This window comes from Penicillium chermesinum (assembly GCF_028974085.1).
Source record: "Penicillium chermesinum strain IBT 19713 chromosome Unknown utg000005l:1.0-4115287.0:1.0-4118363.0, whole genome shotgun sequence".
Classification (NCBI taxonomy): Eukaryota; Fungi; Ascomycota; class Eurotiomycetes; order Eurotiales; family Aspergillaceae; genus Penicillium; species Penicillium chermesinum.
In genome coordinates, this window is record NW_026695315.1 from 4,098,453 (window position 1) to 4,118,209 (window position 19,757).

The 19,757-nt window shown below is 46.9% G+C and overlaps 9 protein-coding genes across 9 annotated transcripts; 3 read left to right on the forward strand and 6 right to left on the reverse strand.

Moving 5' to 3' along the window:
* Window positions 1-574: 574 nt before the first annotated feature.
* On the reverse strand, window positions 575-1,027 carry N7468_007753 (uncharacterized protein; the record flags this gene model as incomplete). The annotated part of the gene is made up of 1 exon (XM_058477049.1): window positions 575-1,027. One exon carries the CDS (start codon window positions 1,025-1,027, stop codon window positions 575-577), a length of 453 nt encoding a protein of 150 aa, XP_058329939.1.
* A 1,823-nt stretch (window positions 1,028-2,850) lies between these two features.
* N7468_007754 (uncharacterized protein) lies at window positions 2,851-3,177 on the reverse strand (the record flags this gene model as incomplete). Its single annotated transcript, XM_058477050.1, has 1 exon — window positions 2,851-3,177. One exon carries the CDS (start codon window positions 3,175-3,177, stop codon window positions 2,851-2,853), a length of 327 nt encoding a protein of 108 aa, XP_058329940.1.
* Window positions 3,178-3,230: 53 nt separating this feature from the next.
* N7468_007755 (fungal specific transcription factor domain-containing protein) lies at window positions 3,231-5,130 on the reverse strand (the record flags this gene model as incomplete). Its single annotated transcript, XM_058477051.1, has 5 exons — window positions 3,231-3,807; window positions 3,866-4,485; window positions 4,554-4,634; window positions 4,716-5,014; window positions 5,085-5,130. The coding sequence occupies 5 exons, from the start codon at window positions 5,128-5,130 to the stop codon at window positions 3,231-3,233; spliced, it is 1,623 nt and encodes a 540-aa protein (XP_058329941.1).
* Window positions 5,131-7,466: 2,336 nt separating this feature from the next.
* N7468_007756 (cytochrome P450) lies at window positions 7,467-9,174 on the forward strand (the record flags this gene model as incomplete). The annotated part of the gene is made up of 7 exons (XM_058477052.1): window positions 7,467-7,575; window positions 7,649-7,831; window positions 7,886-8,220; window positions 8,280-8,416; window positions 8,477-8,772; window positions 8,827-8,928; window positions 8,984-9,174. 7 exons carry the CDS (start codon window positions 7,467-7,469, stop codon window positions 9,172-9,174), a joined length of 1,353 nt encoding a protein of 450 aa, XP_058329942.1.
* A 1,156-nt stretch (window positions 9,175-10,330) lies between these two features.
* On the forward strand, window positions 10,331-10,567 carry N7468_007757 (uncharacterized protein; the record flags this gene model as incomplete). Its single annotated transcript, XM_058477053.1, has 1 exon — window positions 10,331-10,567. The coding sequence occupies one exon, from the start codon at window positions 10,331-10,333 to the stop codon at window positions 10,565-10,567; it is 237 nt and encodes a 78-aa protein (XP_058329943.1).
* A 918-nt stretch (window positions 10,568-11,485) lies between these two features.
* On the reverse strand, window positions 11,486-13,204 carry N7468_007758 (aldehyde dehydrogenase family protein; the record flags this gene model as incomplete). Its single annotated transcript, XM_058477054.1, has 6 exons — window positions 11,486-11,778; window positions 11,849-11,861; window positions 11,899-12,147; window positions 12,233-12,326; window positions 12,400-12,848; window positions 12,899-13,204. The coding sequence occupies 6 exons, from the start codon at window positions 13,202-13,204 to the stop codon at window positions 11,486-11,488; spliced, it is 1,404 nt and encodes a 467-aa protein (XP_058329944.1).
* Window positions 13,205-14,703: 1,499 nt separating this feature from the next.
* N7468_007759 (uncharacterized protein) lies at window positions 14,704-14,910 on the forward strand (the record flags this gene model as incomplete). Its single annotated transcript, XM_058477055.1, has 1 exon — window positions 14,704-14,910. The coding sequence occupies one exon, from the start codon at window positions 14,704-14,706 to the stop codon at window positions 14,908-14,910; it is 207 nt and encodes a 68-aa protein (XP_058329945.1).
* A 1,351-nt stretch (window positions 14,911-16,261) lies between these two features.
* N7468_007760 (uncharacterized protein) lies at window positions 16,262-17,140 on the reverse strand (the record flags this gene model as incomplete). Its single annotated transcript, XM_058477056.1, has 1 exon — window positions 16,262-17,140. One exon carries the CDS (start codon window positions 17,138-17,140, stop codon window positions 16,262-16,264), a length of 879 nt encoding a protein of 292 aa, XP_058329946.1.
* Window positions 17,141-17,811: 671 nt separating this feature from the next.
* Window positions 17,812-18,078, reverse strand: N7468_007761 (uncharacterized protein; the record flags this gene model as incomplete). Its single annotated transcript, XM_058477057.1, has 1 exon — window positions 17,812-18,078. The coding sequence occupies one exon, from the start codon at window positions 18,076-18,078 to the stop codon at window positions 17,812-17,814; it is 267 nt and encodes an 88-aa protein (XP_058329947.1).
* Window positions 18,079-19,757: the final 1,679 nt, after the last annotated feature.

Consider the following 19,757-nt stretch of genomic DNA (forward strand, 5'->3'; position numbering starts at 1 on the left):
CAGTTTGGAATACTAAGGCTAAGGAGGGGAGGAGAGAAGAGGAAGAGGGAGAAGCTACGGCGACAGATCTAATACTCAACTCCGACCACTCCTTCATCCCTTCTCGTCCAAGTTCAGACTGCGATAGTTCGGACGATGCTACCGCTTTAGGGCGGTGGTAAGTGGCAGAGTCGACCAACGGTTGACTGTTGTAGGAGTATGGGATTTATTTGGATCAGAGCCAATACCGTGAAACTCGAGTGCACTGGAAAAAGGCGGAGTGTGTGAACTGGAAGGAAAGGAAGTGATCAGTCTTCCAACACTCAGATAAGAAAAGGTCATTCGGAAACCTACTCACACCGTACTGACTATTTAACTGTATCTTCTGGTGATGGGTCTGCCTAACAACCCCTCTTGGCCTGGTAAAGCTCTACGAGATGCGAAATTGGTAAAGATAGTCAGTCTAACTGCGTCGTACAGAAGCTTGGGAATTTCCATCATGCCCGATTCCTAGTTAAAGCTATATCAGAACAAGAGTAATCTTTATTCGTTATAGAGAGATCAGACTTCACTATACACAATACTTGTAGAGAAATTAGGAATAAATCACAGCCAAGGAAACGAAGGAGCAAATTGCGGCAGCCTCCCAGCGCACTGGGCGGGGCAAGCTCATAGAGCCACTGTTGTAGCCGATATTAATAGAATTGTTTCCAAAGCCTACAGTTCTCAGCCATGTAGGCATTGTGCTGGTGTTGACTAGAGTGTCGGAGTGGTACGGATCGATGACCCCATTGAAGGAAACTTTGATCGTTCCCTGCACCTCATCCTTATTTGGACCCAGTGGGTTTGAGGAGTCGTATCTATCAATCAGATACGGGAAACCAGCGGCATATCCAACCAAAGTGAAGTTTGCTGTTTCGCTATCGAATTGGATGTTGACTACTGGGTATGTCCAGTTCCAACCAGCATTGTTAGTATAGTCGCGATCAACAAGGGTCATGCGATTTTGGCCACTTTCGGTGGAGGTATCGCAGGCTTTGAGGTCCATGTCAAAGCTATTTATCATCAAATCTGCATCTTTAATGGTTCCTTCCACGTTGTATGGAGGCTCCTTGTTTCTAGGCCGCAGGGTCAAGTTAAAGATATCTTTGACGAAGTAACCAGTCGTAGCGTCGCTTTCAGTTGAGCTATTGCTCGCAAAGTCTACCCAGCTAGAGGGAATTAGTTTGAGATCACTATTTCATTCGCCTGTCGAGCGGAATTTTACTTACGGAGAAGACTCGATATACCACCGAAGGGAGGGTGATTCCCATGGAAAGTCGGAAGAGTTCGAGAGCGAGGAGATATTTGCATCCGAGTTCCAGAGTGTCAAGAGGGTATTTACTGGATTTGAGCCTAAGTTGTAAGGACCTCTTTCTGTAATAGCGAGGAAAGACTCGAATTCCGCAGTGAATGATTGACCTCTAAGATTTGCGCATGCGGATTGGTTGGTTGAGTGTCCGATCTCTGGCGTGAATTCTATCTTCGTGGTCGCGTTGTAATATCTGTTCGAGGAGATTAGTGACAGGGAAAGATGCCAGTAGGATGGACGTACGATCCAACCCAAAGGTAGATATCACTCAATCCTGTGACATTGCTGGGTCGGAAAGGAAGGGATGCATTGTAGGCCGAATCTGCCTTTGCAGGAGCCATTTGGGGGTGGAGCAGGCAGCAAGCTACGACGGGTAAAATCCGCCTCATCCTTGCTGTGCTTCAAGAGGGAAAAGAAACTTCGAAGGTTGAGGGGAAAGTATTATTCTGGATTGAGGTAAATGGACAAAGAGAAACGCCGGAGAAGTCGAAGTAAAAAAGGAATTATTGGTGAAAGCGCGAGTGTAACGTAACTGTCCGGAGGATTAACCTGTGAATGCCGAACTAGCGGGCCCTGGGTCATGGCCACCTCGGAGCGCACAACACGTCCCAGATAGACTTAGGCCCGACGCTGGCTGCAGGGGCGACGTGACCGTGAAAAGTTGAAATAGGGGCCATGCGCCCCTGACCTATGGCTGATCTAGTTCTTTGTTGTCCCGGTAAACGTACCGCAAACGACTAGTTCGGATTTTTAGTACGAAGTTGGCCTATTCGTTGTGAAGTTTGGTCGAATGCTACTAGCACGCAGCTGATTCGGGATTGAATTCGAAAATCGGTAATGAACATGCGGCGGTAATGAAAACGTGGCGCATAAGCAGAAGCGAATGGGTGGGTCGCAGCGTAGCGAAGGGCATGGATGATAGTTATTGGTGTTAGGTGTTAAATTAGGCCCCACATTTTGTTTACGAATTCGGTGCTAGTCAATTCTAATCAATTAGTTAGCCCAGTAAGTTAGTTACCTGCCTGTGTGGCAAGTTCAAGGCATCGAAAAGGTACGCCGGGCAGCAGGCAAAAATTGATACCCCTGGCTATATGACGGTAGTTTTCATGTTTGAATTGCAATTTGGAGGCTTAAAAGAGTGTTTCCTCTTGATTATGGTGAAAACAAGCTTGCGACATCGATAGAACGGACCCTGGTTTCATGAAATGCGGTAGGCACGTATTAAGCCGGAGTTTCTGAAATTTTTATGTTTAAGTTAGTTGTTCCCGCTACTGGCATAGCCCATACTACTATGTGAATGGGGAGTGCCAAATCAAGGGTGCCAGCAAGTGCAGCGGCCGCCCAAGATTGGTGATATGCTCGTAGATCAGCTTTGGGCTGTATATTGCATCCAATCCTTTTTTCTGGATAAGTTCACCAGAGACGTCAGTCTCTGGAACCACACTCATGGGATGATTTACATGAAATTAAATATTAAACAACAGAATACAAGACGATCTATTATCTGTGCTCAACGGAGACTACTCCCCAAAGAGACCTAAGTTAGACCAAAGGGCCTCCAAAGAGCCTCGATTGTCCTCGTTAACATGCTCGTTTTCGTGAAGATATTCTTCTGATAGCCCCATCGCCAAGAATGAAGTCAGCTGAAGCTCGGGGCTGGAAGACTGCGAGTGATTCATAACATTGTCGAATATATTCGGCGATACGTTTGGCGTGTCTGTGGTCGATAGCTCAGTTCCAAATGTATCCGAATTTAGGGGTTCTGTAACATCCAAACACGAGAATAAAGCACCCGAACAATCATTCGGGGAGTCCATATCGGGTTCTGGAGCCTCCGGAGTGGCCATATCACGCTCGAGTGAATTCGCTACAATGCATGACTCTGAGTCCCGAATGTCGTCTAGCTGTCTGGGGCTTCGAAGCTGTGCGGCGGGCGCATAGGAAGCGCTGCTATCATTCTGAAAGTAGGATTTCTGAATTCGCCTGTAGAGACAGCAGAGTTCATGGTATCGAGGAGCCGAAAATACTGCTCTGGATAGCGATTCATCATCAAAACGAGGCTGTAACTTTTCGACTGCTTTTCGGTAGCGAGAGCCTTCGCATGTTGTGGGCCACACGATGAAAGGGAGTCCTCGAATACTAGGATTATCTCATTCATCCAATTGAGGATGTGGGATATATCGTATCTGAGGCGGTGTAGTGTATTGAGCTCCTGGTAAATTTTCGACAAATGCTTTGGGCCTTTGCGACGAGTGTCACTATTAAAAAGTCGCAAATCGAAATTCATCAACATTTGAGGAATGATTCCGAATGCTACGACACTGATGGGTAGATGACTCGCAGTTCCATCGATTGTAAAGCGTTTGAAAATAGCATGGATGGATGTCACAGCTTCCATCAGGTCAGATGAGCTCTGCAATCGTCGGCCCTGGTATAGACAGAAGGCGAGATGGTGATCCAAAGCGAGCCGAGCAGACCTATGAACAAAATTGATTAGATTTTCGGTTTTGATGATGGAGCAGTAAGTGTACATACTCATAATATAGCTTGTTCAGTCGTTTAAAAAGCGTAATCGACTGGTGGACTTCTGTCTCCTCTGCAGGGGAAATGAGAAGATGTTGAGAATACCAATATTTTAGGCGAACTTTGACATCATCGGCTCTAGCTAGCACAGACATGAGGTCACCACCGGAGCCATCACTGTCTGAGGGATGTAATATCATGATAAGGGGAGTCAGTACGGCGGCTAGTCTGCATTGGCTAGAAAGTAAAGCAGCTAGGGCTCGCTTGGCTTGTGGTTCGTATACTTTGGATGCATTTATTTCGTCTCGCAGATCTTCCACCTCTAGGTGGCTTGCTGAGTTCACACAGAAGTGACCTGGTAAGATCTGTAGAGGTCGGCGCATGCCTAGAGCGATTATCCTGTCGCGAAGAATTAAACACCACCAAAGCCTTTTCAGGTCCGATACTTTGTAACTCCCATTCTTTGGCATGTGGTCGTAGGCATTTGCATTCACCATACGCGCATACTGAATGGCCAGAGCTAGCCAAGTGGAGTTACCCGAAGGATCAGACGACGAGCTTTCGTATGAAAGCAATGCCAAAGCCTGAGACCGGCACAGGGGATCATTTTCCACGCCAAAATTATACAAGGTCTAGCAATGGTCAGTTCATAGAGACTAAACCTCATTCAAATTGCCCTCGAGTAACAATCTTGACTCACCTTGGCTCGCTTGTAAAACGAAGTGCGCATTTCAAGGATTGAAGTAGCTCCCCATTCTTTCGCCGTGCCTAACGGAATGTACTACATTTCAATTAGTACTTTCTTTATCAAACCCCAAAAGAAGCAAAAAGATATTATTGGGGCCGGTGGGAGCAAACTCACACCGCATGCGACGAATAACATCGCTTGAAAGACAAGAATAGAGATCGATGAATTCCTGCTGCTCCTTTGCTCGAGAATAGACCAAAACTCCGCTTCATCGATAAGTGGCAATAATGGATGAACGTATAGAAAGTAGTGTTTGAGCAGTTCATCGAGCAATGGTTGCGCTGGAATATGAGTGCTCTTTTGAGACTCCAAGAAAGCCATCTCGACTGGTTGAAGCCGTTGGATTCCAGGGGCTCGTATATATGGGTAATATGAAAATGGCAATAAGGCATTCTTCAGACTCTGGGGTGCTTCTGTTTGAGGTCCGGTGATTAGTCCGAGCTATTGGGCAAGAGCGGGTGTGGTGACGGGAGAATAACTCACGCGAGCATTGCGACCACCGTCTCGACCCCCGAGGATCCGGCTGCATGGCTTCCAGATTATCAAACAACTCTGCACTTGCTTCCTGCTCTTCCCTCACCCCCTCTTGATCCTCTCCTTCCTCACGCAAATTCTCAACCTCCATGTAAGCCCCAACTTCGTGCAAGTTTTCTTCGGAGTACTGGTCAATAAAGGGATGGCTATTCCGACTTTGAACGTTCGCGACCGAGGGTTTACTTGTCGATATGGAGGACGCGCTTCTCTTAGCACGAGTGATACATGGAATATTATCAAGATAGCAGTTGGTGCAGGGATGTCCACAGAATTCGACGTTGCACCTCACTTTGCGATTCCGACATCCCAAGCAAGCGAGTCGGGCTCGACGCTTTGACCAGTTCGGTCGCAGGCCATCGGATGCCCTGGTCTGATGCTTGTGTTTCTGAATCAACATCATATCTGTCATGAGGAAGTAAAGGAGTCAACCAATCTGGACTTCCTCGCCCCGCTACACAATCAACCTCAGGTTCCTTGGCAAAGCAGGCCCTCGGCTCTAGGTTAGTTAACTAACTAGTGCAGTGCGGGGAAGATTATGTAAGTGGGTACCGAGGTCAACTTCTGAATATAGGTATAGTCCCCCCAATGGTGGAATGAAGTAATCATTTCTTCAAAACTTGTGTTTCATTGGCTAACAGCTCTCCTTTGCTTCGACAGAGCCTCGAATAAGGAAGTCCCTTGCATACGGATCTCGCGGAATAATAAAGATTCCAAATAACTTCGAGGAATCTACCATGTGGATTGACCATTCGGAAGTTATCAAGAATCTTCAGTCTGACCCTCTTGCTTCTTCAAAAATAGGGCGCGCGTATTACTGAACCGTTTTGAAACCTTCGATTCCCCACTCACATGCGATCCCACTATTTTTGTGACCAGCAAATGGCTTGTCCGAATGATCGTAAGATGGTCATTGACCTGAATGCTGCCCGCGTTGATCATTTGAGCCCAGTCCAGTCTGGCAGCATTCTCTTGGTTAGAAGACTAATTGAGCCACCTAGCCCTAAGGGCTGTTCACGTGACGAATAACCTCTTCCTCAGTCGACCACGAAAGCAGAGGAATGATAGGTCATTTAGGTAACCATTTTGTAATTAACTTAGTTCCTCACTAAGCATGGGATGGGACTGAGCACGATCACTGAGCCTAAGCCGTGGAATTACATCGGTTAGCGCCGGCTTGTCTTTTGATTTGTTGGGATCTGATGCCATTCAATGTAAATGAGCAGCCAGGGACACTATCTCAGTGGTACCAGCTCGGGAGCCAAATTGGAACAGCTTATCGTTGATTGAAAGGACTAAATTAGACGATTTCTTGAGAAAGTCACGGGATTGCGGGCGCACCCATAAGCAAAAGCGGTGGGTGCGCTGGAAGGCTAGATTATCGTAGGTTCTTTTTGAGATCAGTGCTCGTACTAGTTAGTACGGATTACGGAGCCCCGCCTTTTGAGCCCCGCGTCTTTTCCCGGATTCTCGGTCCAAAATAAGCGGGGTCGTTTTACCCCACGGGGTGTTATCTGCCCGCTTTTTGGAGGTACATCCGAAACTCCTCGGTTACCTACAATGGCTGAGACACCGCATCCGAAAATCCTGGGATATTCGCGAATCACCGACATTTAATTGGCTGTTGTAAACTAGGAATTAATAAATCAAAACAATGCGGACTACCACATCTCAAACAGTTCTGGTTGGACCTAATCATCACTTCTTATTGGCTATTCAGGGATGATGGTCGGCGAAATTGCCTCATTATTAGTGTAACTCTAAGTTGGGATTTGCTAATCAGTGCCTCATGAGTCTTGATCCTGTGGTTCCATGGTGCTCGAATACAATGTTGGAGAATAGCCGGTCCACTGATGAATGAACCCCGAAAAAAGCCGTCCGATGTGGAAATGGATGGGCCTGAAGCTCTTATTAATGCCAGTTGAGGGAATCAGACTGGAGAATATCTTTCTTTTCCAACACAGACTCTGCTGTATCAGTCAGCTTGCAAAAAAAAGACCCATTGCATCTTTTCACCTCTCTTACCACAATGGTTGTCCCCTGTCTCTGACAACAACTCAGCTGTTTGGCTACGCAGCAGCGGCGGGGGCGCTCACCCATTGGGTTTACTTTTCACATGGAGAGCATCACCTATCAGCTCCATGGCTACTGCGAATTGCCTTGCTCTCCCCAGTTCTGGTCTGGGTTGTTTTATTCAAATTTGGGAATATGGACCCAACCCAGGCGGGAATATCTACTGGAGAAGTGATTGTCTCTTATTTTACTGGGCTATATTCGAGTATCCTCCTGTACAGGGTATTCTTTCACCGCCTGAGGAAATTTCCAGGACCTTTCATGGCAAAGGTATCGAAGCTATGGCATGTCTTCAAGTTGGCGCCGAGATCGGATAACTTCCGAGTGCTGGACGAATTGCACACGCAATACGGGGATTACGTTCGCACAGGTAAGCAGCTCCTACGTATCGCATGGCAATGCAGGAGCCTGTGGAGAAACCAGTGCTTATATTATGTGCCTAGGGCCCAGTGAAATATCGATCTCTGATCCCGATGCCATTCAGGTCCTTCTTGGCCCTGGCTCGAAGTGCACCAAAGCCCCGTGGTACGATGCCAACTACCCCGTTATTTCTCTGCATACTCTTCGTGACAAGAAAGCCCACGATGTAAGACGCCGCATTTGGGATCGCGGTTTTGGAGCTAAAGGTCTGATATCTGGATTTCCGTCCGGGTGTAAACATGACTGATATGAATATGCAGCCCTTCGAGATTATGAGGATCGAGTTTTTCAGTATAGCAAAGATTTGGAGCGACAGATTAAAAGTCGTTCAGATCAAGTCATAAATGCCACAGAATGGTTTCACTTTTACAGCTTTGATGTCATGGCCGACATCGCATTCGGTAAATCCTTTGAGATGATACAGACCGGCAAGCCACACTTCGCATTTGATCTCCTTCGCGAAGGCATGAGACCGCTTGGTGTGCTTGGCCCTGTACCCTGGGCTTTCTGCGTCTTGACGAGCATTCCCGGACTTGGTGGTGGCTTCAAAATGTTCGTCAATTGGTGCACGGAGCAGGTCGAGAAAAGGAAAAAGGTCATTATTTCACCCCGCTTCATAATGTGAAGCGCAAACTAATGCGAATATCTTTCTAGATACACCGAGACGTTCCAGACGTCATGTCTTGGCTTATTGAGTCGAGCGAGAAACGTGCGCAAAGCGGAATCAAACAAGCGGGTGAAGAGCAGGCTCTTCTACACAGTGACTCTCGGCTGATTATTGTAGCTGGAAGGTAAGAAGAACTGTACTGTTATAGCGAAGGGCCAAAGACCTGACATGTCTCACGATGTAGTGACACCACTGCGTCGACACTAACATACACCTTTTATCTACTGGCTCAAAACGCCGCACATCAGCATAAGCTGAGAGACGAGCTGGCGGCGATCGTCGAGGAAGATGGATCATTTTCGTTCAAGGCTCTTCAAAACGCGGATCACCTGAACGGGGTCATCAATGAAGCTTTGCGTCTTTATCCCGCCGTTCCTTCAGGCTTACCCAGATTGACCCCTCCGGAGGGTCTTACAATCAGGGACACTTTTATTCCTGGCAATACGACGGTTGTGGCACCTTTCTATACGATGGGACGCCGTAAGTAGCTCTCAAATTGGCTAATGCTACTTGCACGAAACTAACATCTCTCAGTCGAGAGCTGCTACGAGAATGCTGCTGAGTTCATCCCGGAACGCTGGTACTCTAAACCAGAACTGGTGAAAAACAAAAAAGCATTTGCTCCCTTCTCCACAGGTAATCTCCCGCTTGTGCTGCATCTTATTCATTGGCTCACAACCACCTCTTCTAGGGCCATTTTCATGTGTGGGCAAACAGTTAGCACTGATGGAGTTGCGTATGGTTGTGGCTCTCTTGGTATCCAAGTTCAGCGTCCAATTTGCACCAGGAGAAGATGGGAAGAGGCTGCTGGACAACTCCAAGGATTTCTTCACAATATCCATCGCTGAGTTGAACCTTGTATTTTCTCCGATGGAGAGATGAATATTTGTCTGTGCCCCAGCAGCAAAAGCAGCATAGGGGATTGGTGAGGTTTTTACGTCAAGACAACCCCAATGAATGAACCAAATGGTGTGAATAGCTTCAAATTTATACATACCCTGTTTCACAGTTCTTCCTAAGTCACAGTGGTATTTGTTCGGAAAGTTGCCTCAAAGATAATACCTCGAATAAGACCAACTACATTATGGCTTGCTCCACCTGCATGTCGCTCATGAAGGACCAGGGATTGACCAGTCGGTGAAGTAGGCCAGAGTTGATCACATCGTGCTTATAGGCGGATAACAGAACCTTTGCCCCTGCGCCGTTATCTGTAAGTGGTATGTGTCCTGATTTTGACGCTGGGCCTGGTAGCTAGTCCAGCAAAAAACATCCAGCAAAGAACATCTAGCTGATGGTGTCGTCACTGTCTGCTCGACAACACTGAGCAAGTCTTTTGTTTCCGCTAAGCAAGCTGAAGTATGCCTCTAGCACCTCAAATATAGATCGTAGCCTTATCTGAAACGGCGCAAGGTGGAGCGATCGTAAATTTTCCTAGCCGAACACCGTTGTGGCTTCAGCTCGAATCTCAACCTTCTCGTCCAGAACCGCGATCTTGTTCACACTATCGACTTTGGTTGGGTAAAGTTCGTCACGAAGAACCCGGGCTCCCACCCCGATCCTGGCCTCCGCCACTTTTCTGACCTGTTAGTGCTTGGCCTCATCCCAGCATGCAATTGTGCATATACCAGAGGGAGAAATATCCCTCCTTCTCGTTACCAGTTGAGAGCTCTCTCGACCGGCCGACCATGTCTCGCAAAGGCAGCGAGGAGTATTCCCATTAGCCTTCCAGGATATCCCGACTGTCCTTCAGTAACCGAACTTGCGCCCTGATTTTGCAGCCCTCTCGAGCAACCGTAGCTGTGCCTTAACGAGTTCGTCGAGAATAATTGACGCGAGTGGTCGCTTGTTGCCTGGAGGTAGCCGCAGACTGCATCGTAGATTTCCTGCTGCGCACCAACAATTCTATTTTTTATACTAAATTCTGAGAGTAATGTATTATAGATGGCTTCGAAGTACAAAAAAATAAGTTTCGTCAAACGTATGTGGATCTAGCCAGACAATACAACATTCGTTCGCTTTTGTCGCGTAAGGAACCATCATGCCTAAAACCCCTGGATTTGATGTATCTCGCATGCCTGAGACCAGCAAAGCGGTTTTATCCGAAAAGAAACTGAAGATCGCAAAGACTGCGCGTGAATTCGGTGTCTTTCACAGTACCTTGGCCGATCGCATCAAAAAGGCTAAATCGCCGACTACACCTACCAAATGCTGGGAAAATTATCCTAGAGCCACATCAGGAGAAAGCCCTGATAGACTGGATAGTCCAAATGCATAGTTGGAATCTTCCACCTTTTCCTAAGACGGTAGGCGTATAGGCTAACCGTATACTCTCGCCATCGGGCCAGCTACTAAAAGATTTTAGTCTAGGTCCTATAAAGCAAAAGACTAAAAAACCAAGGCGAATTTAAGCGGAGGACGTAGGCCTTCTTCAGCACCTGTAAGACTTACTAGGGACTGTTCTTCACAACGTCGCCGCCGCCTGGTATATAACTTCGATGAATACGTGTTCAAGGAAACTGCGGAAAAGCTGGGATGACGAGAGATACAATTCGGCGTATATAGGCCAAAAAACAGCCTAGTCATCCTTAACACTAGACGACAGGTTAAACCGCTTAGTTAAGCTTGTATATTAATTACATGCAATGCGAATCGATCAATTGGGACCAGGAGGAAAGGAAGCTAGCTGTCACCGCTTATCGACTCTGCTGTTTGCGACCGCCTTGTGACAGGAGGAAGCCGTCCGAACTATGAGGCTGGCGAGAGATGGGACGGAGTTTCGCAAAGGAGTAGATAGGTTGTCGTCGTAGTTCCTCTACCTCTCCTTCTTGCTTTCTCCCTCTAGTTCTAGTATCTTGCATGCAAGCGCTGTTGGAAGTCCCCCGCTTCTAACGTAGGCTACCAGTGACACTAGCTAAGCAGCTCAAGGTGTATGGTTACACACCCACCCAGCCATCAGAGGAGGTGTACAAAATTTTGGAAAAATAATCTACCGAGGATCCATAAAACAGGGAGCTTGTGGAAGATACATAGGTCCCAAATCATATACCTCCCTAGTAGGCCTACAATCGAACTAGATAGACGTTTGCACCGCGGGTGAATCATCCGTTATCTAGATAACAAAGTAAATTGGCGGGGAAGAAGAAATCAATTGAAAACGTGGAACTATGAGATATTCCAGCAAAATTTTATAATATTAAGCCTTACTCTTCTGGAGGAACAATGCCTGCACATTGCAGAAGGTTTTCAATCCCTCAATCCCCCACTCACATCCTATCCCGCTGCCCTTGTGTCCAGCAAATGGGACATGAGGGTCGATGGCAACATGTTTGTTGATCCAAACACTCCCCGCTTCAATCCGTCTTGCTAATTCGGCTGCCCTATCAATATCACGAGACCACACAGAGGCACCGAGTCCCATTTTGGTGTCATTGACTCTGCGGATAACTTCATCTTCGCTCGACCAGGAGAGTAAAGGAACCACGGGGCCTATTATTGTAATTAATTTCCACTGTCTAGAAGAGAGCCAAGCTTCTGGCTCAAGTCCAACCGAACTCACCAAAAGGCTCCTCCTGGACGATTCGCGATTTCTCAGGGGGGGTTATCGACAATCGTGGGTTTGATGAAATAGCCCGTCTTCGGCATCTCGGATTCCCCTGTAGCTGCGAGATACCCCTGGCTGCCAATATCATGTACGAGGTCATTAACCCGCTCAAACTGCATTTTGTTCTGTAGAGGGCCCATGAAAGCATCGTCATCCGTGTTGACCTTGAATGTCCGTATGTATTCGATAACCTTATCGCGGAACTGGTTGTAGATGGACTCATGAACATAAACGCGTTTCACCGCAATACAGATCTTGAATCACGAGTCAGTCTACATTGAGGAGAACATGATGTTGCGTATCGAAGGCAGGTCACGCAGAAAAAAACTAACGACTTACCTGACCCGAGTTCAAAAATGCCAGCGTCGCGACTGTTGGGGCTGCGGTTTCAATATCAACATCAGGACAGATGATTGCCGCATCATTTCCACCTCTAGAACGGCAATGTATATGAGAAATGAACTTTGTCACAGTTGGTGATGTTGAGATTCGCTAACGCCACTTACAATTCCAAAGTCACCCTTGCCAGCCTACGACTAGCACTATCCATCACTTTCTTCCCGGTTTCCGTTGATCCTGTGAAACTTATCTTACCGACCTCCGGGTGTGCTGTGAGCCATGGCCCCAGATTGTCATCACCACTCAATGCCTGGAATACACCAGGTGGGAAGTACGGCTGGGCGAGTTCCGCAAGTTTCAGGGCACAGTAAGGCGTGAAAGGAGAGGGCTTAATGATAATCGGATTTCCAGTGATCAAGGCTGGAGCAATCTTGCCGCATGCCAGAACAACAGGGTAGTTCCAAGGCACAATACCGACTGTCACCCCTATGGGCGTATATCGCACAATGGTCTGCGACTCTTCATCCTCACGAATTACCTCTTCGACCAGGTTCAAATCAGCAATTTCACGTAACCAGCGGACAGAGTCAATGATCTCCTTGCGAGCAAATTGGAGCTTCCAACACATGAGTAAGATGCACTTCGATTTCTGAGAGTAACACTCACCGGTTTACCCTGCTCATGCACCAGAAGCCTTGCAAATCCTTCTTGTTCCCTCTCCAAGGCCTCTGCATATTTTTTGATTGCGGCGCGCCTTTCGTCCCACGGTGTCGCGGCCCACTGAGGGAAGACAGATTTCGCTGCACTAACAGCAGCCTCGACATCGGTTGGCGTCGAAGCCGGCACCTCAGGATTCGGGCCTTCTGTGGCGGGGTTGATACCATGACGAGTCGTGGCCGTGGTGGTAAGCTCGCCATTGATGACGTTGTAGAAAGACGAAAAGTCCAGTGGCGGCACAATGGGAGTAGTCATCTTGTGTGTGTGGTCTTTAACTTGTCTTGTGCAACGCCAGGTAGTTCTAAACGAGCGACGCCAGTATTGATGGGCCTGGCGTAATGCGGTGGTACTTATACAGTGGTGGTATTTATACAGTGGTTCTAAGGCCGACGTTCCTAATGGTTTCCGCCGTTCATGTAAAGCTTGCTAAGGTTGCTCACCAATATTTCGGTATTCTTCGGCAAAGAAAAAGGAAAAAATTAAATAAATAAATAAATAAGTAATAAATAACAGAAAAGAAGAAATAGAATTCATGTACACCTCAGTCTAGGTCTCACCTTAATTCTCGCTCCTCAGTTGAGTGTGATACCCCACCCGGGGGCGGGGGGGGAGAGTGGACCGAGGTTCTTTGCCGATTATCGGTCCGAGGGAGCGGGGCATGAGATCGAAATTCGGCACGAGGTGCGAAGACGGTGGCTCTCGAATTAAGGGCTGGCAGAAAGAGCAGTTTACCCTTTATTCCCGTTCAACCGAATTTTCTGAAAACGAAGCCCACGCCCAGATACTGTTATAGACCTGAAGAAGCCTGAAAAGAAGATAGACCTACGAGACGGTTCTCACCGCAGCTATCAATCAACAAGACAACCATGGTTGTTACTCGTGCAATAGTTGCTCGTGAACGGACGAAGGCTCGGCATGTGAATTGGTCGTTGGAGGAAATAAGCGTCCAGAGGAAGCTCTGTAATTGATGTGCTTTGGCAATAAAGAACAGAGTTGTGGATGGCTGTATTGGGTAACGGTGGAAAGGCGGAGAGGGGTATTTGGTCTGCTTTAGTTCCTTGGATGTTGGAAGGGGCTGCCTTAGATGATACATTTCTGGATCAGTTAGCCCAGGGACACAGATTTCCAAGGCACTATGAACGTAGATGTTGGGTCATGCTAACGAGAGGAACAGTAAAGGTGTGACTATTTATTTGGATGTGCTGAACAAAACTGGCGGTGTGCTTGATAGACGTCTCAACCGGAAATACACACATCATCGGCGGGAGATTGATGAGCTTTGTCAACAATCGCAGTGAATCAATTAGACGACGATGGTGGATATACAAGACACGTTCAGATCTGACGAAGATACAATGAATTTATAATAGTAGGTTAGTCTTCAACATTTGTCATGTGCTCAGAATCCAGAAACATTCATGACCTAGTATATGAAAATGTATTGATATAAAGAAGATAGCAACTATATACCAGTATGACAATGGATATGCAACCCTAGACTAAGAATAGCTGATAAATGACAACAGACCCTCCTTATCATCTTGGCTGATTATAGGCCCGGATGCTAACAGACTATAGTTGATCGCTTGTCTCTCCTTTCTCCATCTTCTGAGTCGGGCAAGAGCCCAAACCGCTATACAGGATGTTACCATTGCAGCCCCCAACAACCACGCAGACACTTGGCTGAGTAGCCAGTCAATGGCCTGCTGGACGGAAGTTTTCTGCAGCTCACTCTTTTCTTCCACACGGAATCCATGAGAGCCGAGGGCATACTCATCCGGTCCTTCTGGCCATTTGTCTACTCCGTCCAGAATGGCCATTGCCATGCCATTATCAAGATGCATCTCAAAGTGACAGTGCAGCAACCACGCTCCCGGACAAGTCACCTGGTACCGCAGGACCACCTATATCATTCCTGTGAATTATGTCAGGAAGGTATCACGGTAGGGTGGGTTGACTAGATTGAATTCTCTAACGGGGCTCTGTACTCCGTACTAGTACGAGCATTGACCTCAAGTTGAACCTTGGGTGATTTACCCTTTCTGAGTAATATAGGTGTGTATCCGTTCCAGCGTATCCACCCCTGGTCGCTGATGGTTGCGCCCGCAATCTCTGTCGCTTTTTTAAGAAATCGTCTACTTTAGTCAATTTAACTAATCAATATGCCTGAAACCCCTGAATTTGATGAATCTTGCATGGCCGAGGCCAGCAAAGCGGTTCTATCCTAAAAGAATCCGAAGATCGCAAAGATCGTGTGTAAATTCGGTGTTCTCGCACTTCCTTGACCGATCGTGTTACAAAGGCTAAATCGCCTACTCAATCTGCCAGATCGCTAAAAAATTTCTTAGAGCTATATTATGAGAATATCCTGGTTAACTGGATAGTCTAAATGTATAGTTGGAATCCTTTATCTATCTCTACGATAGTAGGTGTATAGGTTAATTGTATACTTTTGTTGTCGGGCTAGCTGGATTGGCAGGTTTGTAGGGTTAAGAGAAATGTAATCTTAAAGGATGGATATTGGATATTATTAGGTGTAGGGTTGTTTTGGTCAGACTCGGGAAAAGGTATTGTTATTGTTTATTCGACCTTGTTGTCTAGTACCGTCTTGTGATAGGAAGGAGCTTTCCGAACTATAAGTGTTAAGGAATAATGAGGTTCGATGGTGAAATGTTATCGAATTAACGTCGGATGTGCCTTTGAGGATATATCGGGATTTTTTGAGCTAAAGATGTATTATTTAAGGCTGGGGAAGCGGGGTTCCGGGACTCTTTTATATCTTATTGGTTGGATTCGGGCTGAAATCTGAGCCGGGGCTAAATATCTAGCGAACCTTTTTATAAAAGGGGCTGTTCTTTCAGATAGAAAGAGTAAGTTTTAGTCTTTGTTTAACCGGAACCTTATTGTGGAATCCTATTGAATATTATTATCTTGCCTGGTCAACTGGTGCGACCCAAATCAGGTAGTTCTTTTATAATAAGGCTGGCGAATATGGGCCAGAGGTTGGCGAGGGAGTTATTACAAGCATATCTTGGCATGGTAGATTGAAGTGTTAACCAAGTAGCATGATCAGAGATAGGTTATAGTGACGGTAGTATGCCTTGCGGGATGGAACAAGGTACTAGACTCCACACTCCACTAAGCCATTCATACGATTATAGATCAGTTGGAGAAGATAGTATCCTATTATTTAATATATTGATATACAATATTACCAAAAAGCATATTTACAATGAGCAATGCATATATACACCTTGCATGTTGAGTATAATGCCCCCATGTCAATTGAGTTTAACTAAATACACTGCGAAACTACCGACGAGGACACTTTGCACCTCTGGCCTGAGCATAGCAACCGTCTGGCGGTAGCAAGTGAGGATCATACCCATGCAACGTCCCTGTCCAGCCATTCAAGAATTTGAGCCCACGTTCTGGTATCTCGGTAACACTTGCATCTTCTTTCATTTCAATCAGCTTCGAGTCTTCCAGCAGACACAGGGCATAAGGCAACGTCATTCCAAACTCATCCAGTGGCAAAGGACGGTATATCCGACGACGAGACTCAGCCAGTTTCATGAAATCGGTCACTCCTTCTCCGGTCTTCAACCTAACGTTCACCTTACCCAGGTAATCTCTGAACCGCGTTTTAATTGCCGAGCACGAGGGAGGGTGTTGGTAAAGATCGAGGAATTCGCATTCTGGGGAGCCAGCCTCCGATGCGTGTGAGGATTTGCGGATGTTCGCAATCCATGCAGTCTCCATATCATATTTATCCCCGTCGAGACTTGTAGTGCTAGGAAGGTACTGCATCAGCACACCCCGACGCCAGCTGTAAACTGGGTTGTAGAAATCAAGGAGCAGAATGCACTTCATCAGCGTGTTACCGACCAGACTGCAGGGCAGATTCAGTATGCCCCATTTATCTTCGAGAGAACCTTGCAGAACAACGAAATGAATCATGTCGCCCTCGGAGTTCTCCTTAACCTTGAGAAAGTTGGTGATGTTGTATGAGTCAGTCTGTTTTCCGCCTCCGAGCGTACCCTTCGGCAGCTGCACCACGTGCACCTTTGGGTGCGGAGGCATCTCTGAATCCCATTCCTGCAAAAGACTGATTCCCAGGGATTTAATAGCGTCATTGTAGTCCTTAGGCGAAAATTCCGCAGAGAAATTTGTCAAGGGTTCCTGGAACATCTGTCAGTATCTGATGAGTAAGTGTGGCAGCAACATACATTGATGTCGTTGAACTTAGGGTCAGTCAAAAGGTCAAAGTTCATAAACAGATGCGTTGGGGCTCTCCAAGGCAGATTGGCTGTTGATGTATCCTGATCCGCTGCATAGAAGGCCTGGACCCGCTCTCCACTCGCTATGTTGATGGTAGTCGTGAGTAGCAAGTGGGCCATCCACCGGTTCAGATTGACTGACTGAGTCCTGTGCCCCCCCATTGTCCATTGTGAAGTCTTTTTTGTGGCGCAGGGCAAACCATTTCTGAATAAGCGGTGTTATAACTCTCTTCTCTAGAGTTTCAGCGCTCTTTACTTTGCTAAAGAAATCATAGGGAGCGGTCGAGTCGGAAAGGTATGGGATGCTGCCCAGACGGTCTATCTGCTGCTGGCTGAGACATTTGGACAGGTCGTGATTATCGGTTTTCCAGTGATACCATGGCCTTTCTAACGTTAGTTAATGTTTTTAGTCTTCGGACTTCCAGACTGACTTGTGGATTTCTTTCATGATGCATACCCCGTTGACGTGGCCGTTGAAGGGACCGAGATAGGAGGTGTCGTAGGATGACCCGTCCGTAAAGGCATCAGAGGATCTGGCTTGGTAGGTCCATTTCCTTTTGTCCGAGTCGCCATTGATGTCTTCTATCTATGACCGTTAACGCCGTCTTCTGTCAGGATATACATACATACTGCGTAATAGTGAAATTCCTCGCCATCCCAGCTGACAACTTGTAGGAAACGATTCGGGTTGGACACTTCGTCTGAGCCAATAATGAAAATAATATCATGGCTCTGCTCAATCTCAAAGTCGACGACGCCCAGTAGTCGACAGTGGGGGTTAAACCAGTTCTTCCCTTCATCAGGCAGGTCCGCACGGCTGACATGAGTGCCGTCTGCGATCGCGTACATCGTCAGAGTCCATGCTGTTTTGGATTGTTCTACAGGTGTCAGCATGAATCATTCGTTTGGTAGAGAGAGTTTACTGTAGTAATAAGAAAGTATTTGGTCCAACGTGTTGAGCGTCCAGTGTGAGTCCTGCTGGAGAAACTGGCCGAATCTGTCTTTGAGCTGGTGCTGCTGACTAGCTGATAGTAAATTATCGGTGTCTGGACCAGCTGCTCTGGTGAACTTGCGTTGCCAAATTTCTGGAGTTATCATTTTCTTTATTCACAGGTGATACAAGGTAGGAATGTGTTGAATATAGTCACTACCGGTTAATAGACACCTTTATATCATCACTGTCTAAAAATTGTGTATGAGTATCGCTATTATTATGATTGGCAGGTTAGCTGAAAATAATAGCACGGTTTACAAAGTGAGGCGAGCATACATCTCTCTTTTTCAGACAGATCGGAGTGATCATCCCGTAAAGAACCTGCACCATGCCTAAGTAAGAATAAATGGTTGGCCAGGAGTGTCTTTATGCATGGTTCTTCAGCTCGTCACATCACGCTGTTCCTCGCTTGCCCCGATCGGCGCAATGCAGACGCCCGTATTATGCATTCCCCGCACTTAAGGTCGCACACGGGCTAATTTCAGCTACGCCAGTCCTGTCTCGTGTTCACGGTCTCTTACCATTGATTCAGCTCATGCCAGGCGAACTATAATCGACCTGCAGCCACTGAACATCCACCAATAAAAAGCTGTGAATTGAGGCCTGATTTATAATTGACATTTCTTATGCTTCTTTGTTGTATTTATCAGGTTTAATGGGTGAGGGGATTCAGCTCAGGTATGATGGAACCGTTTATCGGCTTTTTCTCTCAGCCAACACATCCCTGCTCTTGGACCGCCTAATTCGATTGCGGATCCATCTGGCCGAAGGGGAAAGGGCGAATTCTAGGCAGACAACGTATGGTGACTCCAACATGCCATTGACAAAGTACCAGAGTCTCTATAAAAGCAGACGAATCTTCCCCAATGAACATACAAATTCAACCAAGTTAAAAAGGATAACATGGCTTCCACTCTTCCAAGACACAACCCCCCAGGCAACTTGTCAGATCTTTCCGAGGCAAATAAAGACAAATGGTCAAAAGAATTTATCTCTTATTAGATGCAAGGCGAAATAGATACCAACCCAGACGTCGTCAGCAAAGGCCGCACCAAATTGACTCAATTCTTCGACGCCACCAAAACAGCCTCTGATCAGAGCAAGAAAAAGACTGTTACATGGAATGTATTTCCTAATCTGGTCAGTTATGATCCCTTCATCACTGGTTTTTGCGTACTGACAAGGTACAGCTTGTAGATTTATACCCGGTAGAGGAACTTCAGAATCAGATTGCAGACAGTTCCCGCATCATCCAAGACAAGTATCTCTTATACCCTAATAGCCTTTGCATCGGGGGCCTAATGGTCGTCGTGTGCCCCTGATTGGCCGCCCGTGTGTGCTCCCGCCGTCTGTTGTGCGTAGCAATCTCCTCCAGATCCTCTCTCTCTCGCTCTCTCTCGCTCTCTCTCTCTCTCCCTTCCCCTCCCCTAAATCTCGGGAGTAACCCTAATTCCCTTCTGTATCTACGGTCTGGATCAATCTCCATCATCCCGACCAGGATGATGGTCTCGGTCCCGATCTTTGGGGGTTAGGG